Source organism: Eulemur rufifrons, chromosome 7, assembly GCF_041146395.1.
Source record: "Eulemur rufifrons isolate Redbay chromosome 7, OSU_ERuf_1, whole genome shotgun sequence".
NCBI classification, from domain to species: domain Eukaryota; kingdom Metazoa; phylum Chordata; class Mammalia; order Primates; family Lemuridae; genus Eulemur; species Eulemur rufifrons.
In genome coordinates, this window is record NC_090989.1 from 161,212,302 (window position 1) to 161,238,617 (window position 26,316).

General features: G+C 35.2%; 1 protein-coding gene and 1 non-coding gene across 2 annotated transcripts in view; both read right to left on the reverse strand.

Moving 5' to 3' along the window:
- The window catches only part of DNAH12 (dynein axonemal heavy chain 12), a 162,454-nt gene that overhangs the window by 102,134 nt on the left and 34,004 nt on the right, over positions 1-26,316 (reverse strand). The window contains exons 13-29 of the mRNA XM_069473730.1: positions 22,162-22,287; positions 21,086-21,220; positions 20,549-20,742; positions 19,641-19,884; positions 17,767-17,952; positions 16,476-16,676; positions 13,058-13,252; positions 11,555-11,676; positions 11,177-11,459; positions 8,625-8,744; positions 8,168-8,324; positions 7,770-7,942; positions 3,523-3,675; positions 3,020-3,259; positions 2,447-2,692; positions 1,982-2,101; positions 19-128 (exon numbers count right to left, since the gene is read on the reverse strand). Coding sequence (XP_069329831.1) covers positions 19-128; positions 1,982-2,101; positions 2,447-2,692; positions 3,020-3,259; positions 3,523-3,675; positions 7,770-7,942; positions 8,168-8,324; positions 8,625-8,744; positions 11,177-11,459; positions 11,555-11,676; positions 13,058-13,252; positions 16,476-16,676; positions 17,767-17,952; positions 19,641-19,884; positions 20,549-20,742; positions 21,086-21,220; positions 22,162-22,287 — 3,005 coding nt within the window. The remainder of the gene's footprint in view (positions 1-18; positions 129-1,981; positions 2,102-2,446; positions 2,693-3,019; positions 3,260-3,522; positions 3,676-7,769; positions 7,943-8,167; positions 8,325-8,624; positions 8,745-11,176; positions 11,460-11,554; positions 11,677-13,057; positions 13,253-16,475; positions 16,677-17,766; positions 17,953-19,640; positions 19,885-20,548; positions 20,743-21,085; positions 21,221-22,161; positions 22,288-26,316) is intronic.
- LOC138388620 (small nucleolar RNA U13) lies at positions 20,254-20,357 on the reverse strand. Its single transcript, XR_011234156.1, has one exon. It is a non-coding gene; the product is annotated as a small nucleolar RNA U13 (small nucleolar RNA).

The window sequence follows — 26,316 nt, forward strand, 5'->3', positions numbered from 1 at the left end:
AACAATCTATAATCTTACCCATGTCTAACAATCATCATTTCATATGTCTGAATCATTTTTTCAAGAAAAAATTTAACAGGCTGAAGATTATGTACATTGCAGGCTTCATGAGCACATTCCAAAAATTCCTGAAATAAAAGAAAAATTCATTTTTATAAAATGGTATTTTAAATCATGTCATATATGTCTTATAAACATAGACCTTTTATTTACAAAATTTACATGTAAAAATGTATCTTCCTATATTGATAAATTATTTTTTAAAGCTTTATTTTTTTCAAATTAAGGGGAAGAACAAATAGACTTAAAATACTTTTAATATATTAATATTTCCCAATATAAGTTATTAATGATCACAGCATCATAGCATTGTGTGTATGCTGCATGACAACGAGTCCTTTCAGCAGTGTTTCCCAGAATTCCACTTTGGGTTAGGACATAAAAGAACAGGACAGGTAATCCTTCACACTACAGTAACTAGAAATAAACATAGAAACATTAAAAAATTGCAAAATTTTAAAGACATATGAGTGCTTTGGATACAAATAAATCTAAAGAAACTAAATTTCAGGCCAGGTGTGGTGGCTCACACTTGTAATCCTAGCACTCTGGGAGGCTGATGTGGGAGGATCACTTGAGGTCAGGAGTTCGAGACCAGCCTGAGCAAGAATGAGACCCCATCTGTACTAAAAATAGAAAGAAATTAGCCAGACAACTAGAAATATATAGAAAAAATTAGTTGGGCATGGTGGCACATGACTGTAGTCCCAGCTACTAGAGAGGCTGAGGCAGAAGGATTGCTTGAGCCCAGGAGTTTGAGGTTGCTGTGAGCTAGGCTGACACCATGGCACTCTAGCCCAGGCAAGAATGAGACTGTGCCTCAAAAAAAAACAACAAAAAAAAGAAATTGTGGTACATATACCCAATGGAATATTATATACCCATTAAAAAGAATGAAATCCTGCTATTGTTTGCAGTAACATGGATTGAACTGGAGAACATTATGTTAAGTAAAACAAGTCAAGCACAGAATAACAAATCTCATATGTTTTCACTCATATGTGTGAGCTAAATATTAAAAACAATTAATATCATGGAGATAGAGAGTAGAATGATGGTTACCAGAGGCCAGGAAGGGTAGTGGGTAGGGGGGAATAAAATGGGGTTGGTTAATGGGCACAAAAATATAGATAGATACAATGGATAATATTTGACGGTGCAACAAAGTGGCTATAATCAACAATAAGTTAGGGTATACTTTAAAATAACTAAAAGAATTGGAATGTTCCTACCACAAAGAAATGATAAATGCCTGAGGTGATAGATACCCCAATTACCCTTATTTAATTCACATTGTATGCCAGTATCAAAACGTCACGTGTACCCTATAAATATATATATAACATGTACCCATAATAATTAAAAAAATATTTAAATTGACAAAAATGATATATACTCAAGATAAACAAGATAATTTGATATACATATACATTGTATAATGATTACCACAATCAAACTAATTAACACATCCATTACCACCCACAGTTACCATTCATGTGTGTGTGTGGAGTAGGGGTAAGGGACTGTTTCCTTTTTAAAAAAAAAAAAGAAGGCAGTATATTACTTAAATTTGAGAAACAGAACCTTATTATGTTAACTACAGGATGTTTTACTACTTTGATTTATACCTAATGAAATACACAACAGTAAGAATTATAGCATGCATACTAGTAAGTATAAATAACAAGGCAGGAAATAAAATATTTACTCTCTTACAAAGAAGATCATCTTTAACCTGAATATTAACAGGTTAACCCTGTTATCATATAATAGGAGGTACCAACATTTACTTACCCCCATTAATTAAAATGGGCAATTATCCTCCAAACAGAATAATTTCATTTAATAAAACCTGGTAAACAATTGAGTCATCAGATGAATTTATTGTGCAGAATAAGTCATTCTCAATGGGTTTACTTACATGATAGTCAGCTTCAGGAAGTTTAATACCAGGAAATAAGTCACTAGTTATTCCATTAAATAAAGGTATATCATGTGATAAAAACTTTGGTTCATTTACGTCTTTAATTGATCGAAGAAGCTAAAATCACCCAAAAAGTACAATATAAATTAATTGCCACCATTTATGTCCCTACTTCCCCCTCCTGACCCCACCCCAAACCCCTGGCCAAATGTCAAAGTTTATTTTACATTGCTCCATGGAATCCCCATAATAAAAAGCCAATACTATGCTTATCATGCCAAAAAGTCTTCATAATCATAAAAAGTATAATAAATAACACAAAAACTGTCATTTTAACCCCACATGAAAAGACTTGAAGCAACAACCCTCTCCATTGCCTATTTGTAATTTCTGATCCACCTCACTAAAAAAAATTATCTTTCTACTGAAACTTTCACAACATATATATATTTAAATACTTACAAGTATATCTTCATTTTCATCTGGATATTTTAGTTTTAGGTTTCCGGCAGCCACTAAAACTGCTTTGACTGCTCGCATTCCATAGTCATAATGAAACTGCGACGACAGCTGCTCTGAGCAAAGCCTGTAGGTCATTACTATCTTCACAGACAGAGGTTTTGCATTCAAAAATCCATACGAGTAGAGGGAGATTTCTGCTATAAGAGCATAGTTTGGAACCATCATAGCCACTGTTCTAAAAAGAACCTGAAGCATATAATGAGTGAAATATGTTATTTACATAAATGAAGCTGTTTTTAAGCTGAAATGATAATACAGGAAATATTCCATTAATATTCAAGTTTATTCACCAAATGCAGCACCTTTTCCTAAACTCTGTAATTTTTTCAGTAGTACTTTAATATTTTTATGTACTTCTTATTTTTTTGGATGTCTAGAAAAGTTTTTGGAGGTTTACCTTATAGAAAATGGCAAAGGTAAAAGAAATTATAAACATATGTGAAAAATTAGAAAATTTGAATGAATTATGCTGTTATTTTTGATTAACAAACTTACACTGTTAAAAAATATTACCTTTAGGTTGTCTGGCAATTCAGAACGTCCTGCATAGCCAGGATTCATGGTAATAGCTACAAAACAATTTGGATTGAGCTTCAGTTCTGTCCCTTCAAAAGTAAACACTTCCAGCTTCTGTTGAATGGCTCTCTGAATACAAAGGATCTGTTGAGCTACCACTGACAACACTTCCAACTCAATTCGATTAAATTCATCAAAGCAAGCCCAAGCACCAGAAGAAGCCAATCCTTTAAAAAACTAAAGACAAGGGGAAAAGGAGGTGACTTTTCTTAGGAAAGAGTATCATCTCTTAAAATAAATATATACTCATTTAAGTCAAATTGAAAGTTAAACTTAATAAAAGCCCCAAGGATAAAAAAAAGTCTTTACTCCTAAAACCGAAGCTCAAGTAATGTTCAAAGCAAATTCAAATAATGCTTAAACATGAGTTTGCTTAAGTTTATACAGTTAGACCTAGCTGTGTGTAATATTTAATATTATCAATTCAGCAGTTTGACTACCTTTCCCATCGCTATATAATCTAGCCCATCTGAACAGTTGAACACCACGCACTGCACAGCAAGAGCTTTAGCCAAGTCCTTGGTGGTTTCAGTTTTTCCAGTGCCTGCTGGCCCCTCTGGGGCACCTCCAAGGTTTAAGTAGAAGGCACCTATCTGAAACGAAAAATATATATAAAATGAAACTCATGCTTAAATGAAAAAAATAACTTAGACAATTGCTTACCAAATGGATTTAGTCATTTTTGTAGCTTCAGAGAAGCAGTTATATAATTATATTGTTCAGTTAATTTTCAGCACAAAATTTTCTAGCTTCACAAAGAAAAAGCAGTTTGTAAAGTTCAAAAAAAATGAAAATACATCAAAATCTCATTGTCTTCTAATACCTCATGTGTATCCCATTTGCCTTTAAAAACAAAGAGATGTCGGGTCAGGTGGCTCATGCCTGTAATCCTAGCACTCTGGGAGGCCAAGGTGGGAGGATCGCTTGAGCCCAGGAGTTTGAGACCAGCCTGAGCCAAGAGCAGAGACCCCGTCTCTACTAAAAATAGAAAAAATTAGCTGGGTGTGGTGACACGCACCTGTAATCTCAGGTACTCAGGAGGCTGAAGCAGGAGGACTGCTTGAGCCCAGGAGTTTGAGGTTGCTGTGAGCGAGGCTGACGCCACGGCACTCACTCTAGCCCGGGCAACAGAGCAAGACTCTGTCTCAAGAAAAAATAAAAAATAAAAACAAAGAGAATCTAGCCTTGAGGGAGTAAAATTAGTTCAGAAAGGTTTTGATTAGAAGCAGTTGTGGAGATGGTTGTAGAGGCTTGTTGCAAAGAGGGTAAATGCTTGAATGTGAGTGCTAGAAATGGCATCCATCATGTAGAAGAAAAACAGATGACCTACTATATAATTTTGTCTACAATTTGCGTGGCTATTGTCTTCTACTCTTGGTATGTTCTTCATATTCTATATTCCCATAGCACTGTTCTATACTGCTCTTACCAGTAGTATCTGTTTCTACCTTGTATTACAGTTAATGACATATATTCTTTTTCTCATCAATTAATCTTCAAGCTCCTTAAGGGTAGTATCAGCAGTATCTGAATTATTTCTGGGCCCCAACAAGGACTGGAACAGTGGCTGGAAATTTTTAGAAGCATATAAATTACAGTCAGCTCTCTCTGAGTTTGTTTCATGAAAACCACCATGGGAGTTTGTGAAACTTCTTGTAGAAAAAAATAGGGTTGGCAGACCAAGGTTGTGCATGCAGGGGAGCAGGGGGAATAATGGAACTCTTGTACTTTCTGCTTAATTTTGCTGTGAACCTAAAACTGCTCTTTAAAAAAAGTGTATCTAAAAAAATAAATGGACCTTTCCATCCCATTTTCATGAGGAAAAAAAATAAAATAAAACAAAATAAATGGACCTATGAAAATGATACATATTTTTACATTTATCAAAAAAAGAACAATTGAGATAACTAATTAAAGGCAATTTTTTGTTTTATTTTGTTGTGTGGTTGATAACCGAAGATAAAAGCAGTATTTTAACAGTGGAAGGGAGGCTTAGCCTAACTAGCTCCATTTGCTTCTGACCCCCTACAGTAACATCCGTTAGGTTAAAAGCTTCTGCTTAGCTCTGCCCACAGGCCAGATAGTTATAAGAAAAATTTAGTTTATAGTTCAACTCTAGAAGAAAGATGGTAACCATCCCTTTCCCACAACTAACTCCCAGGGAGATAAGGAAAGTAGGTACACAAGTAACAACCCCAGGTTAAAGATTTATAGGAACATTGTGATCTGATCTGTCATCCAAAGTTAACTGACCAAGAACAAAGAAGTTTCACAACCTCCTTGGACCTTCGCTGATGCTCAGATGTTTATGGTCCTCTGTCATCTCTTGCAACCCCCGTTTGCTTAACATAAAAAGGAACCTAAAGTGCATATTTACTTAAGATGGTTCTTTAGGACACTAGTCAGCCATCTTTTCAGTTTGCTGGCTTTCTGAATAAAAGTTGCCCAAACACCTGGCCTCTCAACTTATTGGCTGTCGTGCAGCAAGCGGTATGAGCTTGAACTGTTACAATATCAGTTATATTTCACCCATTTTAAATTTATGATGAATGCTACACTGTTAATGTCCATTAACTTGACTGCTGAAAACCCTAGGTTCTCCCTTCTTTACAATTTCAAGACAATGCTCATAAATATGTTCCCTTCATTATGGATAGTGAATATACTAGGAAACTTTTTGAAAGATGGCCTTACTAATAAACTATCTAACAGAGGAAAATAACCTATCTAACAGAAAGTAAGGGAAATAAACTCACAGCACAACTATCCTTTATTTAATTAAAACACCTGTGACCTAACTCCTTCTCTGTAAGCATTTCATTTTCTCAGCTTTGAAGAGCCCTAAGTGGACAGTAGGAGTACAAACTCCCTGCTCCAGCTCTGTCTCAGATCTGCCAAAAAAACAGATTTCAAGGACGCAGACAACCCAGCCTCACAGAGAAAGAAAAAGAAATAAAGAACTCCCTGGCATTTCACAGCTGCTTCTATTATCAGTCTGCTGAAGCAAAGAAAAAAAGTCATTTTTACCCTTTAAAACGGCAAGCAACTTTCCCTCAGCTGCCTGGCATTTTCACTCCTTTCTTTGTGTGCCATGGTCACTCCCTCCTTCTCTCTCTCTCTCTCTTTCTCTTTCTTTCTCAGGAAAATAAACTTTGTACTTCCTTCTGTCCTAAACTCTGTGTGAGAATTCTTCCTCCAGCCCTGCTGAGCACCTAATAAGTTTCAACCTAAACAGTTTTTCTCTGCATCTAATATTGCATTCAAGTGTTTAACGTGATTCTGATTTTACAACTCAAAGTTGTTAGATTCCACCTTGCAAGCGTATCACAGCTCTGACTTCACTGAGGTACTAGATACGATAGAAGCTTGAGATTCATCTGCTCAACAGATATTTAGGGATAACTATGTCCTTGTTCATCACTAGAGTAAAGAAGTGGTCCCTGCCCTCAGGTAGCTTCCTGAGAAAATAAGTTTGGTGAAACCTTTTATTTTCTAGACCCATTGGTGCCCTACTCAGATCTCATTTACCAGGCCATTGTATTCATCCCCTAATTGCTTTGCCAGCTGGGAATAGCCCACAGCTGCTCTTTTCTCCTAAGCATTGCCCTCAAGTAATAGGAGCTACCTGAACAGCAAATACCTGAAAGCTTACTCATATCCCTGCTCCAGGGGTGACCCTTAGCCAATGGCAATAAAGGGGCACAAAAGCCATTGCCTTCAATTGAGTTAACTGTGGTGCCTGTTCATGCTCCAAAGCTCCCCCTGAGATCAGGCTATGAATATACACCCGTATCTTTGCTTAGCTTCTTCCCTGACCTATCCTGCTGTGCTCATTTCCTCACAGGTTTTTACTGAGAACATTTCTTAATAGCATTTGCACAAGAATCCCCAATTCATCTCTGCTTCTAAAGAACTCAGTAGAAGACGCTTTTATTTTACTTACTCAGCAGGGGTAGAGTGGTGTTTCTTGGTGCTCCTCCTCAAGCCCCAGATAGGTTGCCAGATGTAGCAGATAAAATACAGAATGCTTACATTAAATTTAAATTTCAGAAAAACAATGAATAATTTATTAGTATAAATATGTCCCATGAAATATTTGGGAAATACTCATACTAAGAAATTATTGTATGTTTGTTTGAAATTCAAATTTACCTGGAAGTCCTGTATTTTATCTGACAACCATATTCCGAGGGTTTTTATAATCAAAGCTCTATTTCCGTAGCTTCCCAACCAAGCACAGACCTCAGTACCATCCCCCTACATTTCAGCTCTCTCCCTCCTAGTCAACAGCACTAATTTGGAGTTCTAAGGCCCAAATGTACTTTCCTCAACTTCCCGTCACCTTTCCCAGGACTCCACTGCAAAAATTGATACCATTTTCCAAAGCTCTGGGTTTGTCACTATATTAGCAACACTTTCCTTTTTTTAATTATCTCCAATGGGAGTGACTCATAACTTTCACAGAATAGAAATCAAACATGCTTGTATGCTACAGAAGCACCCAGAAGTAAATACATTACTATAATTTCACATAAAGAGAATCTGGGATTAGAAAGGGATAACTGTATTCAACTATTGCAGATAAGAAAATAAATAAGGATAGTCATATCAAATTTGGATCAGAAAATATGACACCACACCAAAAAGTAATCTTCAATGTGTGAATTAAAATAATGGAAATACATACCAATGTTCTATAACACCTGTCAGTTAGAGGAGTAATGACAAGGCGAGGTGAGTTACCAAGATATTCATAAGCATATTTTACATTGCAATTAATGATACGAACTCGAGCATTATCATATTCCCAATAATATCGAAGCTGAGCAAGCCACTGGAAATCTGTATCATGTGAGACACCTAAAAAGAATAAAGTAAAATAAGATACATGATCCTTAAACAGAAATAATTTGAAAAATAGATATTTTTCATCTTTTATAATGGCAAATATTAAAATAATTCATATTTTCCAATTTATAGAAAAAAGATGATGTAAAAAATTTCTGTTGAGAGAGAAAAACATATATCTTTGTTTCTAGAAGCTATCAATACTTTATTTCAAATATTAAAGAAAAGGTCACATACCTGTTTCAATCATGTCCATGACTACATCTCTAGCATGAACATCAATAGTAACCAAAGCCCCCAGAGTGATCCTGGTCTGCTTAGACAATTTTCCTCTTACCAGCTCTACAATATCATTTAGTTGATTCTGAAGTTCCTTATAGTACTTCCTTAATCCCTAAAACATAAAAGGGCAATCTAACTGATGTTATATAGCACTTAAAACATGCATTTTATATATTTACTCTTTTACAAAACAATTCTGACTTCATAATCTATTTCAATACAGAAATGAATTATGGAATAGAGTGATTTTTGTCTAAGCCTAGTAAAATATTAAAAATAATTTTCAAAGAGTTGAATAATTTCAAGTCTATATATAGAAATTGAAGGCGGTAATGCCTTTGCAAAGAATAGACAAACTAAAATACATGGAATGGAGAAAAGAATGTGGTTGTTTATATCAAAAATGCTTTACCTGTGGCCCACCACTTATAACTTCCTGTGTCTCAGAAGTCCAGAACATTTGAGAAACACAAAGTACAACTTGGCCAGGCCACTCTCGAACCCAGTCTCTTCTTGCAGATTCTGGATAAGCCTGAATAATTTAAATGAATTTCTGACTTTAAAAGATTGCACGAGAAAAAAATAGCTAAATGTCTAATAATACAGAAGTGAAATATTTGCTACACTGATAGGCTAGAATATCATATAGACATGAAAATTTTTAGATGACTACTGAAAAGACCTAAAAAGTATTATAAATTATGATTATATTTTTGAAATATTCGTTTATTTAAGAAATGGAAAGATGAGCAACATGTTAATAATGGATTATGTCTGGACAGATTTAATTCTTCATTCTTCTGGAAGCTGATTTCTATTGGATTTTTATGCCCCTTTGCTGTGCGGAGTTGTCAAGTTTTTGATGTAGAATACATATTACTTCTATTATAATGAAATGTAAAGGTTTTAGTAAGCTTTAAAAAAAATGAGTCAAATTGACTATGTACATTGATGCTAAGATTTAATTGAGGGGGAGACTATAAAATGTAGTAGAAAATGTGGTTATATTAGTAGTTGGAACCCTTGTATTATTTATCCATAGCTTTTCTAAAAACTTGTGCAACTAGGGTATATAATTTAAACAATTATATATTTGTTCAATTACATACACTTGAACAATCTATGCTTTGTAGTTCAAAGCATACTTTCATTTGTTTCTAGCATTTTATACTCAAGATGCATTTAATGGATTTACTGGGAGGAGGTTTAAATCTTTTTAAATAATAGCAGACCCAAATAAAAAATTGAAAAAAACCTGCAGAATGAATTTTGAGATTGATGCCAATGGAAACTATAATTTTAATACAATTATACCATCTTAGATATAAGAATGTTAAACATAGGATATAAATATATATCATTATAAAATTCTTCTTATTGGCAATATTTAGAAATAAATGCAAATGACTAACCTATGCTTCAAAGAAGGATAAATGGTGACTGAGAGCCATTCCTAGGTACGTAGAAGGTAAATTTCTATGCTGAGTAAGGAAATACTTTCATGGACAATGTTGATTCTTTCCTATGTTTTTAGTTTGTTTGGAATCACAAATAGCAAAAGGAAAGAAAAAGTCAAGATTTATCTGCAGGAACACTGAAGCTGAACAGAATAGCCACCACAAGAAAAGGAGCTTCGTACAGATCTTGGTGAAATGAAAAAGATGCCTCACTCATATACAATGAATTGCTGGATATAAGGCTTCAATGTCTTTTAAAACTATTCTACTACATAACTGCTCTTTTGTGGTCCTAAAGGCAGAAAGGTACTGAAGTTTATCATTCAAGATTAGGTTAATTGGATTAGCAAAAGTTAGATACATGTAGTACTGAGGTGTTATATGTCTTTCAAATTGATTATATATCCTCCTTTAATGTTTGTTCATCTCATTTGGGGTTTTTAAGTAGTTATTTAAGTGTAAAAAGCAGTAAGTAAACTAAATCATGCATTTAATACTCATGTCTGAGAACTGTCCTATAGATCAGCATGTACTAAAGGGCATAATTGTCTGCCTACTAAACATATCCACTAGGCCAGCTCATCAGCATTTCTAAAATTGAACTTTTGATCTTCCCCTAAGCCTCCACAAACCTGCTTCTCCACCAGGCATCCCCTAGAGTAAATGCCACCGATATGCTCAAATCAGGCACCTAAAAGTGATTTTTGAGACCTAGCCTTCCTCGCACTCTACAATCAATTCAACCCGTTGAAGTTAACTACAAAATCTATTCTGATCTGTCTACTTCGCTCCATACCTTCTGCCACTTTGCCTAGTACCAGCCCACATCAGCTTTCATCTGGACTGATACAAGAATATCCTAATTTGCCTTCTTGTTTTCACACTCCCACTAACCCATTCTTTATACCATAGCCATAGTGGTATAAAAATACAAATCAGATTATAACCCTCCCCTGATTAAAATACTTTAATGATCTTCCATTGCATTTAATATAAAATACAAACTCCTAACTGCCTGCCTTTCCAACCTCATCTGACTTTATTTTCCACTTTGCTTTCTCTACTACAGACACAGCTGTCTTCTTTTAGGTTTTCAAAATCCCAAGTTCTTTCTGATCCCAGGGCCTTTTACGCAGGACATCTAGATGCCCTCTCGTTTGCTCTTTACCTGGTCAATTCCTACTTACCCTTTGGGTTTCAGTTTCAACATCACTTCCACTAAAAGCTTATCATTGGAGCTTCCTCCACTCTAAATGATATACCTCTTATTATTCTCTCTCATAACACCTTTTTTCTTTTATAATACTTAATCATACATTATTATCAATTGTACTAACATTGCTATTTTAATAATAATGTTAGAAACAAAAAAAAGAAGTTAAAAAAATAACAAATGGTTTAAAATGGTTAGAATTGTTAAGTGTTAATTGACTGGTACCCATTCAAAACTTCCTAAGACAAAGCATTTACAGAATATGGGGGATACATTGAATCCTAGGAAACACACCAGTCTGGCTGCAGCAATCACATCGTGAATACTCCGGAGCATTAGGTCTTCCACTTGAATGAGCCACTTTTCCACAGCACCCCGTGCTGCCGCCGTGGAGATGAGTGCGATCAGCTCCACTCGCTCACCTTCGGAGCTGTACATGGCCTTAATGTCCAGATTGGGAAGGAACTCCAACTTAGCAATGCCCTCAAAGCATTTTTTTAAGTGAGGCTGAACTCTAAGTGGATCTTTGGTCTCTGACAAAATCTCTAACATTTCATCGTTAGATAAGAAGAAAAAACTAGGGGAAAACATGCAAATAGCAGAGCTTTAGTTACAATTCACCACACATCAGAAAATGCTCTTAATTATAGCACAATTGATTATCCATCATACCGAGGGAAGAAAAGACGCTTCTTTTCAAGATATGCATTCAGCCCTTTCATGATTTTCTCCAAAAGTTCATTACAGTTCTGCAGTTTTTCCAATAAACCTGTTAAAGACGTAGCAGCAAGAACCTAAAAGAGACATGTTTGTTAAGGTCAGCACTATATTCTAGATATAATCATAAGATATAAATATTATATTAATCTATATTGTATGTCAAAATTTTTAAACGTTAAAATGTCAAAAGGTTTATGAACTTTGCAGTGAAATATTTTTGTAATGTAAAAACTACTAAAATTCAATAAATCATAAATATTCTTATCCAAAGACACTAGCTACAAATGAGAAGATATGACTGTCATGCATATTTTCATTTCTTCTATATTATTTTGAATAATGTGAGAAGAGTCTGTTAGGTTGGTGTGTAATTTAATTCTTTCTTTTACAACCATCAACCATAAACTCAGCCATCTATAGCAGGAGTTGGCAGACTACAACCTGCAGGCCAAATCCAAGCCTGCTACCAGTTTTTGTATGGCCCACGAGCTAAGAATTATTTTTACACTCTCAGAAAGTTAAAAAAATCAAAAGAAGAATAATATTTCATGACATATGAAAATGTCAGTGTCCATAAAAAAGTTTTATTGTCGCATAGAAACATCCATTCATTTACATGTTACCTATGGTTGCTTTCTCACTACAATGACAGCAGAATTGAATAGTTGCAAAAAAGACCTATGTCTTGCAAAGCCTAAAATATTTACTGTCTGGCCCCTGGCAAAAAAAAATTTGCTGACCTCTGATCTGTAAGAAATCAAGTTGCACAAAGATTCTAAAATCAACAGGTATGGCAAAATCCTTAAAACTCATAAATTTCAGTGCACTACTTATTCTCAGTAAGTCTAGCACAGGTAGTTTTTCATCTAGCATTAGAATAAATTGTTATTTCTTAAGTTGAATACCAAATTAAAAAGTGGATGTACATCTATGGACTACATGTACTGTGTGTATGAAAAACACATAGTCTGTCTTTCAATGTTAGATCCCGCTCAACAAGGTGCTATACTCACTACAAGAGACACACAGGAATTGAGACCAACTCAGAGAGCAGCAGATTCTCTTTTCCCTGTCACTCCTCCAGCACATAGGGTCACTGATTATTCATTCTCTGTCTCTCTCTCTCTCTCTTGTTCCCACTCTCCCTGTTTTATTTTATTTGTCTATGTATTTTGTGACGAGGGGAGCAGTGAGTATATATAGCAGAAGTCGAGTGAATTAAATGTACATTTGAAGCAGCTCCACTATAAACTAAAGAGTTACAAGTAGTGTATCTTATCAATTGAAAAGTAAAATTATTTTAATACTTGTATGCTTTCTTACATGTTTCTGAACTTTACAGTTTATGTACAATGAGCAGGTTTGATTTTTATAATCAGGGGAAAAAGTCAAATGCTTTCTTTAATATTCAAAAATAAAGGTTCACCTACTATAAGAGAGAAAATAAACCTTCACCTTTGGATCTTTTGCACAAAACTTCATGATATCCCTCCAATGTCTGTCTACTGTCTGAAACTGACGCCCTTCTTCCGGCATCTGTTGCATGATATCCTCAGAACAAAAGATGGGCTCCAAGTACAGCCACTGAGCTTGCACTTTTAACCATTCATCAATTGTTTCTTGTATTCGAATCAAACGGTCCTCCCAGGCCTTAATGAAAAGCATACTGTACTAAATTCCAGTTCTTAAAGAAAAGCTATAAATTATAGCAATGAAAATATATTTAAAATTTACTGTTATTTTTAAATCAACGCAAAACAGCTTACAGCTTAAGGGCACTTATGGGTGTCTCACATAAGGCTTAGAAAAATTCTAGGAGGTCTGAGGTATTCCTAAATAATTAGAACTCACAATTAGAAATAACTGAAAAGTTAGTTATACCAATTTCCTAATCTCTAAGTGAATCGTCCCAAGTCCCAAACGCCTCCAAGAATATATCCTGCTCTACGCCAGTGGTTATCAACCATGGGCAATTTTGCCTTCCACTCCAGGGAACATTTGACAATGTCTGAAGGTATTTTGAGTTGTCACAACTGATAGGAGAAGGACACTACTAGTATCTAGTGGGTAGAGGCCAGAGATGCAGCTAAACATCCTACAATATACAAGACAGCCCCAATAACAAAGAATTATAGAGCCCAAAATACCAACAGTGCTGGGTTAAGAAATCTTGCTCTACATCACCACAATTTGGAGAAAAATGAAATGAAATGAAAAATAAAATAAAATAAGCCTCCTTACTCTCATAGATCCCCTAGAGTTGACAAGACATTTCATTAGCTGAAGACCATTCTTATAATCTCTCTCTTTGGTTCTAAAATGTATGGCCCCGGGCGCGGTGGCTCACGCCTGTAATCCTAGCACTCTGGGAGGCCGAGGTGGGCGGATCGTTTGAGCTCAGGAGTTCGAGACCAGCCTGAGCAAGAGCGAGACCCCATCTCTACTAAAAATAGAAAGAAATTATATGGACAGCTAAAAATATATATAGAAAAAATTAGCCGGGCATGGTGGTGCATGCCTGTAGTCCCAGCTACTCGGGAGGCTGAGACAGGAGGATTGCTTGAGCCCAGGAGTTTGAGGTTGCTGTGAGCTAGGCTGACGCCACGGCACTCACTCTAGCCTGGGCAACAGAGTGAGACTCTGTCTCAAAAAAAAAATAAATAAATAAATAAATAAAATGTATGGCCTAAGGTTTTATATGTCAAATTAGGCCAGGCCAGGTGCAGTAGCTCACACCTGTAATCCTAGCACTTGGAAAGGATGAGGCAGAAGAATCTCTTGAGGCCAGGAGTTCGAGACAAGCGTGAGCAACATAGCAACACCTCATCTCTACAAAAAATAAAAAAAATTAGCCAGGCATGGTGGTGCACACCTGTAGTCCTAGCTACTCTGGAGGCTGAGGGCAGGAAGATCGCTTGAGCCTAGGAGTTCGATGTTACAGTGAACTATGATCGCACCACTGCACTCCAGCCGAGTGACAGAGCCAGACCCTATCTCTTCAAAAAAGAAAAGAGAAAGAAAAAAGAAGAAAAAAAGAGAAGAGAGAAGAGGAGAGGAGAGGAGAGGAGAGAAAAGAGGAAGAAAAGAAAGAGAGAAAGAGAGGAAAGAGAGGAAGAAAATAAAGGGAAAGAAAGAAAGAAGAAAGAGAGGAGAGAGAGAGGAGGGAGGGAGAGAGAGAGAGAGAGAGGGAGAGAGGGAGGGAGAGGGAGAGGAGAAGGAAAGAAAGGCTGGGTTAGCCTGATTCATGGGAAAATGTCCAGCTTTATGTCCTCTTAAGAAAACATTGCTCTGTTTTTTTCCAAATAATAATAGCCAAGACATTTTATAAAGCACTATTTATGCTCAAATTAAAGCCAGACTGCCTTGGTTTGTCATTTATTAACTAGATGAACTTGGGCAAATTACCTATCTTCCTATGCCTTGGTTTCCTTATTTATGAATACAGACAATAACAGTGCCTACTTTGAAGGTCTGTGGTGGAGATCAAATGGGTTAATAAATGTAAAATTCCTAGAGCAGTAACTGGCATGTAATTAGAAATCAATCACTATCAGGCTAAAAACATCTAGTTGTTTGTCTTTCCTCAATTTATATAATCTCCAGTTAGAACTTTGATAATACCTAGGAAGCTATTAGTTATCATAATTTGTTTGCTTTCTACATTTACCTACATCAACTATAAAGATATGAAATAATCTTGGAGCCTCAAATATCATTTGTTTTTCTCAAGTGGACAATAAATCATTATTCTGAAAGACCCACAAGCTAGCTGTTAACAAGTATAATTAAAATATGGTATAGAGAACTTTGCTACACATTGCAAGAATGCAACATAAAATAGTCTAGGAGGCTAGACATGGTGGCTCACACCCATAATCCTAGCACTCTGGGAGGCCGAGACAGGAGGATCACTTGAGGTCAGGAGTTCAAGACCAGCCTTAGCAAGAGCGAGACCCTGTCTCTACAGAAAATAATTTTAAAAATTAGCCAGGGCTGGGCGCGGTGGCTCACGCCTGTAATCCTAGCACTCTGGGAGGCCGAGGCGGGTGGATCGCTCGAGGTCAGGAGTTCGAGACCAGCCTGAGCAAGAGTGAGACCCCGTCTCTACTAAAAATAGAAAGAAATTATATGGACAACTAAAATATATATATATACAAAAAATTAGCCGGGCATGGTGGCGCATGCCTGTAGTCCCAGCTACTCGGGAGGCTGAGGCAGTAGGATCACTTAAGTCCAGGAGTTTGAGGTTGCTGTGAGCTAGGCTGACGCCACGGCACTCACTCTAGCCCGGGCAACAAAGCGAGACTCTGTCTCAAAAAAAAAAAAAAAAATGATTAAAAAATTAGCCAGGCCTGGTGGGGTGTACCTGTAGTCCCAACTACTCAGAAGGCTGAGGCAGGAGGATCCCTTGAGCCCAGAGTTTGAGGTTGCAGTGAGCTATGATGACGCCACTGCACTCTACCCAGAATGACAGAGTGAGACCTGTCTCAAAAAAAAAAAAAAAAAAAGAAAAGAAAAAGAAAACAAAAAAACAAACAAAAAACAGTCTAGGCCTTATAAAGTTAGAATAAATAATACCAACCCTTTTCCTTTCAAGTCTATCACTGTCATTGGAGAAGATTTTAATAAAGCATAATTTTTCTTTTCATAATCATTAGTATATCAGTTCTGTTCTATACATTTCTATAGTAATTTTTGAGTATCTGTTCTTATATTTCACCAGATAAAATATCAAGGGTATAGGTCTATGATTTGAATAAACACTTATAATAAAAAGCCATCCAACATACTCACTTATTTCCATGAGAACATATATGTAATAAGATTGCAATTTTTATAAATGACCAAGAGCTGACTATCATATTTAACATACCTTGATCTCTTTTTCAAATGGTTTGATGAAAGGTGAGCCTCTCATTGTCTGAGTTTTTATAATTTGATCATCAAGGATGGCTTGAATCTCATCCACTGAAGAAAGAATACAGACTCCAGTATCACGATATAGACTTATATGAAAAGCAATATCATCCCAAGTTCCTATCATTGTACACATGGCTTTCTCTAATGAAAATTCCTGAAAGGGAGGAATGAAGAAAGAATGGGATAGGAGCAATCACTCTGTGATTCTCCCCATGTATACATGTTAAATAAATTTATATGTCTTTTTCCAATTTAAAAAAAAAAGAGAGAGAGAATAGGATAGTGAAGGATCTTATTTATTATATTGACTTTCCCTAGTAAATTCATTCAGTAAGCATATGATATATTACATTACCATTTCCTTAGGATAATCTGTGACTACGGTATAATTTTTTTAAGTTAGAATGGTTTTTTAAAACAATGCAAAAATTCCTAAGAAGAATGTTTACATAGTTTTAAAAAATTAACTTGCTATGAAAATCACTGCTATTAGCATTAAAATGGACATCGAGGGCCAGATGTGGTGGTTCACGCCTGTAATCCTAGCACTCTGGGAAGCCAAGGCAGGAGGACTGGTTGAGGCCAGGAGTTCGAGACCAGCCTGGGCAAGAGCAAGACCCCATCTCTACAAAAAATAGAAAAACTAGCCCGGTGTGGTGGCACATGCCTATAGTCTCAGCTACTCAGGAGGCTGAGGTAGGAGAATTGCTGGAGCATAGGAGTTTCAAGTTGTAGTAAGCTATGATGACACCACTGTACTCTGGCCCCGGGTGACAGAGCGAGATGCTGTCTCAAAAAAAAAAAAAAAAAAAAAAAGACATCATAATAAAATGCCTCCTAGACTTACTTTCTTTGAAGTGGCCTTTCTGAAGGCAGCCTGTAATCTACATATTTCAAGAATCCTTCCTCTAGGGCCATACTTATTTATAATACTCACATATCACATGCCATACATATATCCACCCAGTATTCTCAATGGAAAAATTATGTATCAACACTAGCATATCATCCAACTATACTAGAATATGGCAGAATTAAGAAAAGGTCAAGGGGATTATTTCTAGTCTAGATTTAGGACAAATAAGCACACATTTTGTGGGAAAAAAAAGAATGGTCTGCTATCAATTTCTCCCATCTCCTCCCACTGCTATCCAATACTATACACATTTAACCACAACAAAAACAATGGTTACTTGATTAACAAACTCATCCAATAAAGCATTTGAGACAATCTTTATGTTTACCTTACTTGCACCTGCACTTATCACTTCAAATTGTTCCAAGTATGGGGTAAGGTTTAATTTTAAAACTTTTCTCAGTGTAGTTCCAGAGTCTGGAGTCAAGTCATAGCCTACAATTTCTGACATCTGTTTCCAGTGACGAGCTCTCATTCCTGGATTGCACAGAATGGAGACAGTAGGGATATTTTCCTAATGGTGAAAATATTAACAATAATGAGTCAGTCATTTGCTTCTACACACAGATGTATATATAGATGAAGTCCTGATAGTATAAGGATTACATTTCTTCAAATTATTGAATATATTTATATGAGTATAATCAAAATCTCAATTCAATTTGGAGGGAGAGAGAAACTAACAAAATGATTCTAAGGTCATCTGCAAAAATAAGCATGTAAAAATAGCCAGGAAAATTATAAGAGCAAAAAGGAAGGAAGGGTAAACGGGTTTGTAAGATACTAAAGTATATGATAAAAGTATGGCAATTAAAACTGTGGTATTATTTTAGAAATTCAAATTTTTTATATATACTATATGTAGAAATAGATATCAATAATATAATATAATACATAGTTACAAATACACACACATGCATACACACATACATCATGAATGGGTGGAAGTCTGTACCAAAATCCCAAACGAATGAGATTTGGTTTTGCTTCCAAATCTATTTCTCTTCATTAGCACTTGGGGGTGGAAATAGCTCCATCAGAGCATTCTTGAGTAATTCTTAAATCTCAGGGCTGGGCATAGTGGCTCACATCTATAATCCCAGCACTTTGGGAGACTGAGTTGGGAAGATCCCTTGAGGCCAGGAGTTCAAGACCAGCCTAGGCAACATAGCAAGACCTTGTCATTCCATAAAAAATCTAAAAATTAGCCAGGCATTATGATGCACGCCTGTATTCTTAGCTACTCGGGGGGAGGGGGGGATGCTGAAATAGGAGGATCACTTGAGCCTAGGAGTTAGAGGCTGCAGTGAGCTCTGATTGCACCATTGCACTCCAGCCTGGGTGACAGAGCGAGACCACATCTCTGAATAACATAAGAATAAATTTAAAAATTTTTAAAAAGATGCAAAAAGATATTATTCAAAAGATGAGAAGAATAAAGTCCCCTTTCTTTGCCTTTACCACTTCCTCCCAAAACTAATCACTGAGCCCTTTCACAATAACCAGGCCTAGAACAGAAGTTGGGAGTGAGTCAGAGCTTGACCAAGAGGCTGAGGCATAGAAGAAGATTTAAAAATCTTACTATTTTTCTGATTATTTCTCCTCAATACCTTCACTTGGCCCCATTCCTTTGATTACAAGTGACAGAGACCCAATTTATTATCCAAAGAGGGAAAAAAAAGTGGGGGCAGAAGGAAGACACTATTATGTTGCAAGTTCAAAGTGAGACAAAGCCAAGATAAATGTCTCAAGGCTCTGGATTCTGGGGCCCAGGGAGTGAGCACAATCAGGTCTCCTTTTATTTCCTCTTTTCTTTAAGTATCAATGTTCTCTCAAACCAGCTATTCCATGGCTACAGGGAGCTCACAACTCCTATCTTTATAGCTTGTGAGTGGAGAAAAAGAGGCTTCCTTTCCCAAGCCCAGTTGTGTAGGGAGAACTCTCATGGGCCCAGTTTGGGTCCATGCTTCTCCCTGAACTGATTACCACGGCCAGAAAGATGGTGCATTAGGATTGGTTCACCCTTGGTCAGATGCCCACTGGGGATGAGATTGTCTGGATACTGACCAAACACATTTGACACACAACTAGACTACTGTTAAAAGTGTGAGACCAGAGGATGGGTTTTATAATTTATATATGAGGCAACAGAAAGTTGAGAAGGTATCTATGGTATTAAAATGTCATTAAATATGTTTATACCTTAAAAACTTTAATCTGCTCCATTACTGTAGCACACATAGTAATAGTAGGATTATCTTTTGGTTCTTCTTCAGTTTTCTCTTCTTCAAAAGATCGCTTTCTTGTTGTCTTTCTTTTTTCTTGTAATTCTTTCTTGTGCTTCGTTTGGAAAAATTTCAGTGTCTTAAAAATTTCTCGGGAAAACTCTTCTACATCAGCTTCCATGCTTTCCCCATTGAGGTCCAAAAACCCTCCATCCATCCACCTGAAGTGAAAGAAAAAACATTATTAAACTCAAACTTTTAGAGTTTGAAGGGGTCTTAGAGATTCTTTAGGCTAGGCCCTTCATTTTTATAAAAGAGACAAATGAGGGCAAGAACTGTTAACAGTTTTTCTCAGTCACACACACGTAGAGCTGATGGCAGAAAGGACTAAAATCATTTTAGCTATGCTACATGTGCTAAAATATGTATCATATTACAAATGAGTGACTAACAGTATCCAAATAAAAGGCAGATTTGACCCCATACTTCTAATTTTTGGTGTAAACATTAGTTAAATTAATTGAATAAAAATGAATTGACTCTGGAAAACCCAAATGACAATTCAAATATTACATATACATGTTTTTTCATGTCAAATGGGTAACGTGCCAACATTGTACCAAGGTTTGAGGAAGGTATATCTCACGTGTGAGCATGAAAACCCAATCATCGCGCTTATGAACAACAAAAGGATCTCAGCTATTGTATTACTAAGGGTAAGTGGTACCTTAGCAGGATTGGATGCTTCTCCTATATATTTGGTTCTTTCTCAAATGGACAGATATATCCTACTTTTAAACATTTAACCAAAAAAGAAAATCAATTTGAATTTTACAAATTCTTTTATACCATTTGCTTAATTTTTATTACACCACCAGAAATTACCGTTTTTCTGATCGTTGCCACTTCAAAACAAAATTAAAAAACTTCTGATAGGGCTCAATGTTAACTTTTAATTTATCCAGTTCAGGATATTTTGTCAATTCCCATTTGAAAAGTTCCTCTTCCTTATTAATAAACTGAACTGCTTCTTCAGATTCCTGAATACGTTTCTGTAGTTGTCTTACATCTGTCACATACTGAAAACAAATAATTTTTTACCTCAAGAAATATCCAAGTAATATTCTAAAAATAAGATCACATGATAATACATAGGCTATGTCCTTGAATTTATACAGCAACTTTAAACATTAACTTCACAACATAACTATGATAGAGAGCAAAAAGTATGATGATGTCTACTCCACAGGTAGAAAACTGAGTCACAAAAAAGATAACATAGATAGTTCTTGTTCCAGGCATAAGAATTAGGTCTTTGTTTCCCATAGTAAGCATATTTTTCTATATTTTTAAATTTATGTTAATGTGTCCTATATTATTCCATGAGCTGGCCATAACTATTGCCCTCTATATTTATCAGACCTGTTGCATGCGTTCCAGCTCTGCAAATTCTGTAAATTCTTCCATGCGGCGTGATTCCTTTTCTATTTCCAAAATCAGTTTCTCTCTCTTGGCTATTAGTTCATTTTCTTTTTTACGTTTAGCATTCTCGATGAGCTTTTTAAAAGACAATTTAATATGTTAGTTATTCTATCACAAAGAGTCACCAAATCAGAAATCTAAATGTTTTGTATAGTAATAAAAAAACATTAGAGAAGTAAAAAGGAGTACAAAAATAAAATGTCGTCTATAATGATTGACATAAAAATGCAAAGAATAAGAGACCACACAGAAAAATTTCCCTAGATCTCAAAAGTGACTTTCATAAATCTTATTTATCAATTAGATGCTTTAATTATTTAACAGATTCTAGGATAATAATAAAAACTACCATTTACTGAGCACATGCCATGTATTAAGAACTATTAAACATCTTACCTACTTTACCACGGGTATTATTTTTATTATCCTCATTTCAGAGATGAAGAAATTGAGGCTTATGGAAGTCAAGATGCATGTCCAAGTTTGCAAAAGCATAAAAGTCAAAATGTGGTTTGTCTGATTGAAGCCCATGCTTTTCATTACTATAATATCTTACCCCCCAATTTAGGATAAACCAGTTTACATCAGGACTTCTTCAAAATCTGAAATATATTCAGTCTGAGTCTACTACCTCTTATCTCTGTGATACTGAACAAGTTACTTAACTTCTCTGAGTCTCATTTTTTAAATCTATAAAACAGGAGAAATGGGAGTACTTGTGATTTTTATGAGTATTAAATGATTTAATAAATGGAAAGTACTTAGTGCAGTCCTTAGGATTATGAATTTATATAATAGCTCTAACTTTTAATATCAGCCCCACTACTCACCAGACCTTATGAGTTAAGCCTAATAGCTTGTGCTAAACCTACAGGGCCATAAATGTTGCCAGCCTCAAACTCACATTGACACACACAGTTATGTTTAAAGGTAGAAGGCAAGTAAGGATGGAAATTAAATGTGAACACTTGCTTAAAATGTCAGAATACAAAAATATCTACTGAAAGTATATTCACCTCATCATTTTCATCAAAGATTGGATTAATTTTCTTAGGCCACATGAGGACAGTTGCATTTAAAGCTAAGTCTTCTTGAGAAAATAGAAAAACATCTAAAAAATAGCTCATTTGACGTTTGGATTCCTACAAAAGAAACTTCAGATATAACACATCATATAGAAAAATCTATGGCATTATGAAAAAGAGATGAACCAACAATCATCTCTAATACTGTTTCAAATGTCAATTTGACTCAGATTATTAATTGATATTTTATATATTGCCCAAATCACGTGAGTATTTCAATAGCTATAGTGCTATTTATTTGGCTTCATGCCACACAATTGTATACTTTTATACTAGAAATAAAATTTCCTAAAAGTTTTCACTTGTAGTTGACTTAACAAAAAGGTAGTCTTGGTCCTTCTTGTATATGACTGAAAAAAGTGATTAAATGTTCAGCAATGCTTTAAACTTTGATTTTAAAGAATTTTAAATTCTTTTATTCTTATGGTTTTTTTTTTTATTTTAGAACCTTAGTGACAAAGATTTTAGTATCTTTTGTTTTGTTTTGAATCTTCAGTGATATCACCACCTTTTTTGCCTACTTAGCATACAGCAATAGTCCAGAAAAGTTTGGTATGAGTGGCAAAAGAAAAAACATTTAAACAATAGATTTATCTTCGTAGAGAAGTTGAATATTTTTACCCCCTATAGCTTTCATTGATCCATATGCTGTGCTGTAGTACTGTCATTTTTAAGAATTGAAATACAAATTCAGAGGCTAATTTAAGGTTTTTGATTTCACATTCTATATATATATGTGTATTTTGTACATTCTATACGTTATATACATATATGCAATGCATATAGAAATAAAACTTAAAAATAAAAATTCATCCATGTAATTCATTATATTAATAGATTAAAAGAGAAAAAGCAACGATCACCTAAATAGATGCACAAAAGGTATTTAATAAAATTCAACTTCCACTCACGATAATTTTTTTTTTAAAAAACCTGGTAGTACATCAGCAATAGAAGGGAACTCATTAATCTGGTAAAGGTAACTATAAAAAATCTATAAGAAATGTCATACATAATAGTGAAATCTTGAAAACTTTCCTTTCAAAGTGGGGATAAAGAGAAGTCTGCCCTCACCCACTGCTACTAGACATTGTACTAGAGGTCCCAGCCAGTTCATTGTAGCAAAGAAAATAAACAAAGTTTTGTAAATGTGTACAGTTTGATGAGGACAAAACAAAATTGTAATTATTTGCAAGTTATATGATGGTACATGTAGATACTCCAAAATAATCTTCAGATAAACTGTTAAAATTAAGAGGGGAAATTAAAAATATATAAACATTTGTAAAGTTAAAATTTTAAAATAGAAAATTTTAAAGAAAAATTGAGAATGATGGGTATTAAATTAGTATATAAAAATAAATTTTATATTATAGCCCAGATATCCATGAATCCATACTGATATAAAGAAATGAATAAACTAATAAGTGGCAGAAAAGAGACAAATCTCCAATGCAGAAGAATTCCAAATAAATTATGCAGATTCTCCATTCTAAAGGAGCGGAAACATAACTTCTCACTTCTTAATTAGGGGCTGCATATAGTGATTTCCTCCAAAAATTGTAGAATGGAAGAGGGGAGAAAAAAAAAATGGAAAGACCTGACAAGTACTACTTCAGCCAGGTGATCAAGGCCAATATCAACAGTGATAAGTCATGTTGATTGTATATACTTTTGCTGTGAAGTGATAAAAATGGAACTTTACCTCTGTGATTACCATCCCAAAAACCCATACCCTAGTCTAACCATGAGGAACAACCTCAGACAAATTCCACAGAGAGTCATCCTGCAATATACCTGATGGGTATTCCTCAAAACTGTCAAGGTCATCAAAAACAAAGAAAATCTAAGGCCAGGCATTGTGGTTCATGCCTATAATCCTAGCACTTTGGGAGGGCAAGGCAGGGGGATTGCTTGAGGCCCGAAGTTTGAGACCAGCCTGAACAACACAGTGAGACCCCATCTCTAGAAAAAAACATAAAAATTAGCCAGGCATGGTGGTGCAAACCTGTAGTTTCAGCTACTCGGGAGGCTGAGGCAGAAAATTCACTTGAGCCCAGGAGTTTGAGGTTGCAGTGAGCTATGCTGACACCACTGTACTGTAGCCTGAGCAACAGAGTGAGACTTTGTCTCAAAAAAAAAAAAAAGGAAAGAAAGAAAAGGAAAAAGAAAACCACAATGAGATACCATCTTACCCCTGTCAGAATGGCCAGTATTAATAAGTCAAAAAACAATAGATGTTGGTGCAGATGCAATAAAAAGGAAACGCTTATTCACTGTTGGTGAGAATGTAAATTTGTACAACCTCCATGAAAAACAGTACAGAGATTCCTCAAAGAACTAAGAGTAGACCTACCATTCGATCTAGCAATCCTACTAGTGGGGATCTACCCAAAGGAAAAGAAGTCATCATATCTAAAAGACACTAGCACTCATATGTTTATCACGGCACCATTCAAATTGCAAAGATATGGAATCAACCTAAGTGCTCATCACCTGATGAGTGGAAAAAAGAAAATGTTATACCATGGAATATTACTCAGCCATAAAAAATGAAGTAATGTCTTTTGCAGTAACTTAGATGGAACTGGAAACCATTATTCTAAGTGAAGTATCTCAGGAACAGGAAAACCAATACCACATACACTCACTTATAAGTGGGAGTTGAACGATGGGTATACGTGGTCATACAGAGTGGTATAATGGACTTTGGAAACTTTGAAGTGGGGAGGGCAGGAGTAAAGTGAGGGACCAAAATTCTCAATCAGGTACAATGCATCCTATTCAGGCACAATGCATCCTATTCAGGGGACAGGTACACTAAAAGCTTTGACTTCATCACTATGTGATACATAATACAATTCATCCATGTATCAAAAAACCACTTGTATCCCTTAAATCTGTTGAAATTTTTTAAAAATCTAAGCAATTTTTTAAAAAATGGTTGAAATAGTAAATTTTATGTTATGTTTATTTTACCACAACTTTTTCAACAACCACAAATCAATAAGAAAAAGATACATATCCAAAAGAAAAATGGGCAAAAGACACATTAGCATTTCACAAAAGAGGAACTCCAAGTAGCCACTAAGCATATGAAAAGTGCTCAAATTCATTGGTTTTTAGGAAAATACAAATTGAAAATATGATAACCTTCATGCAACAGAATGGCAAAATTTAAACTATCTCAAAATAGTAAGTATAGGAAAGGATGAAAACTAATAGGAACTCTTGTACACTGCCAAAAGGAGCATGAAATTAGAACTGTTTTGGAAGAGAATTTTGCCTTCCTTAGTAAAGACGAAGAAGAGCATATCCAATGACACTTAGGAGAAATGAATGAATACATGCACCAGGATACATGTACAGAAATGTTTCCAGAAGCACTGCTAATAATAGCAAAAGTACAAACCACCAAATATCCAGAACAATAAACTTTAAAAAACAAATCGTATACAATGTGGAATGGAATACTAGATAGCAATCTAGTTCCTAAACTTCCTAAAGTTAAGGAACAGGGACACTGCTAACATAATGCTGACGAGATGCAAAAAAATATATAAACCATATGATTCCCTTTACATAAAGGTCAAAATCAGACAAAAATTAACTATATTGATTAGAAATGCATATTTAGATTATACAGCTATCAGGAACAGCAAAGAAGTAATTACCATAAAAGTCAAGATAGTGCCAATACCCAGAAAAAGGGGACTATGATGAGCTTCTAGGGTGTTGGCAAGGTTCCATTTCTTTCCCTGAGTGGTAATTACTGCCTGTTTACTTTATAATATTTGAAATTGTACAATTTATGTTTTATGCAATTTAGGTACATGTGTTGTTCCTCATTTTTAAAAGGTTTTTAAACAAAGAATGAGAGTACAATATAGGTGAATACATATATAACCTTGAGCTGGGGAAGGCATAAGCACAGTATTAAATGTAGACACTATAAAAGAAAATCTATATTTTTAAATTTTTTTCCTAATACCCACCCCTTGAAAAAAATATTTTTTAAAACCTATATTGTTTAAGGATACACACACAGTTGGTGAAACTAAAGAAAATAAAAGATATGACTACTGT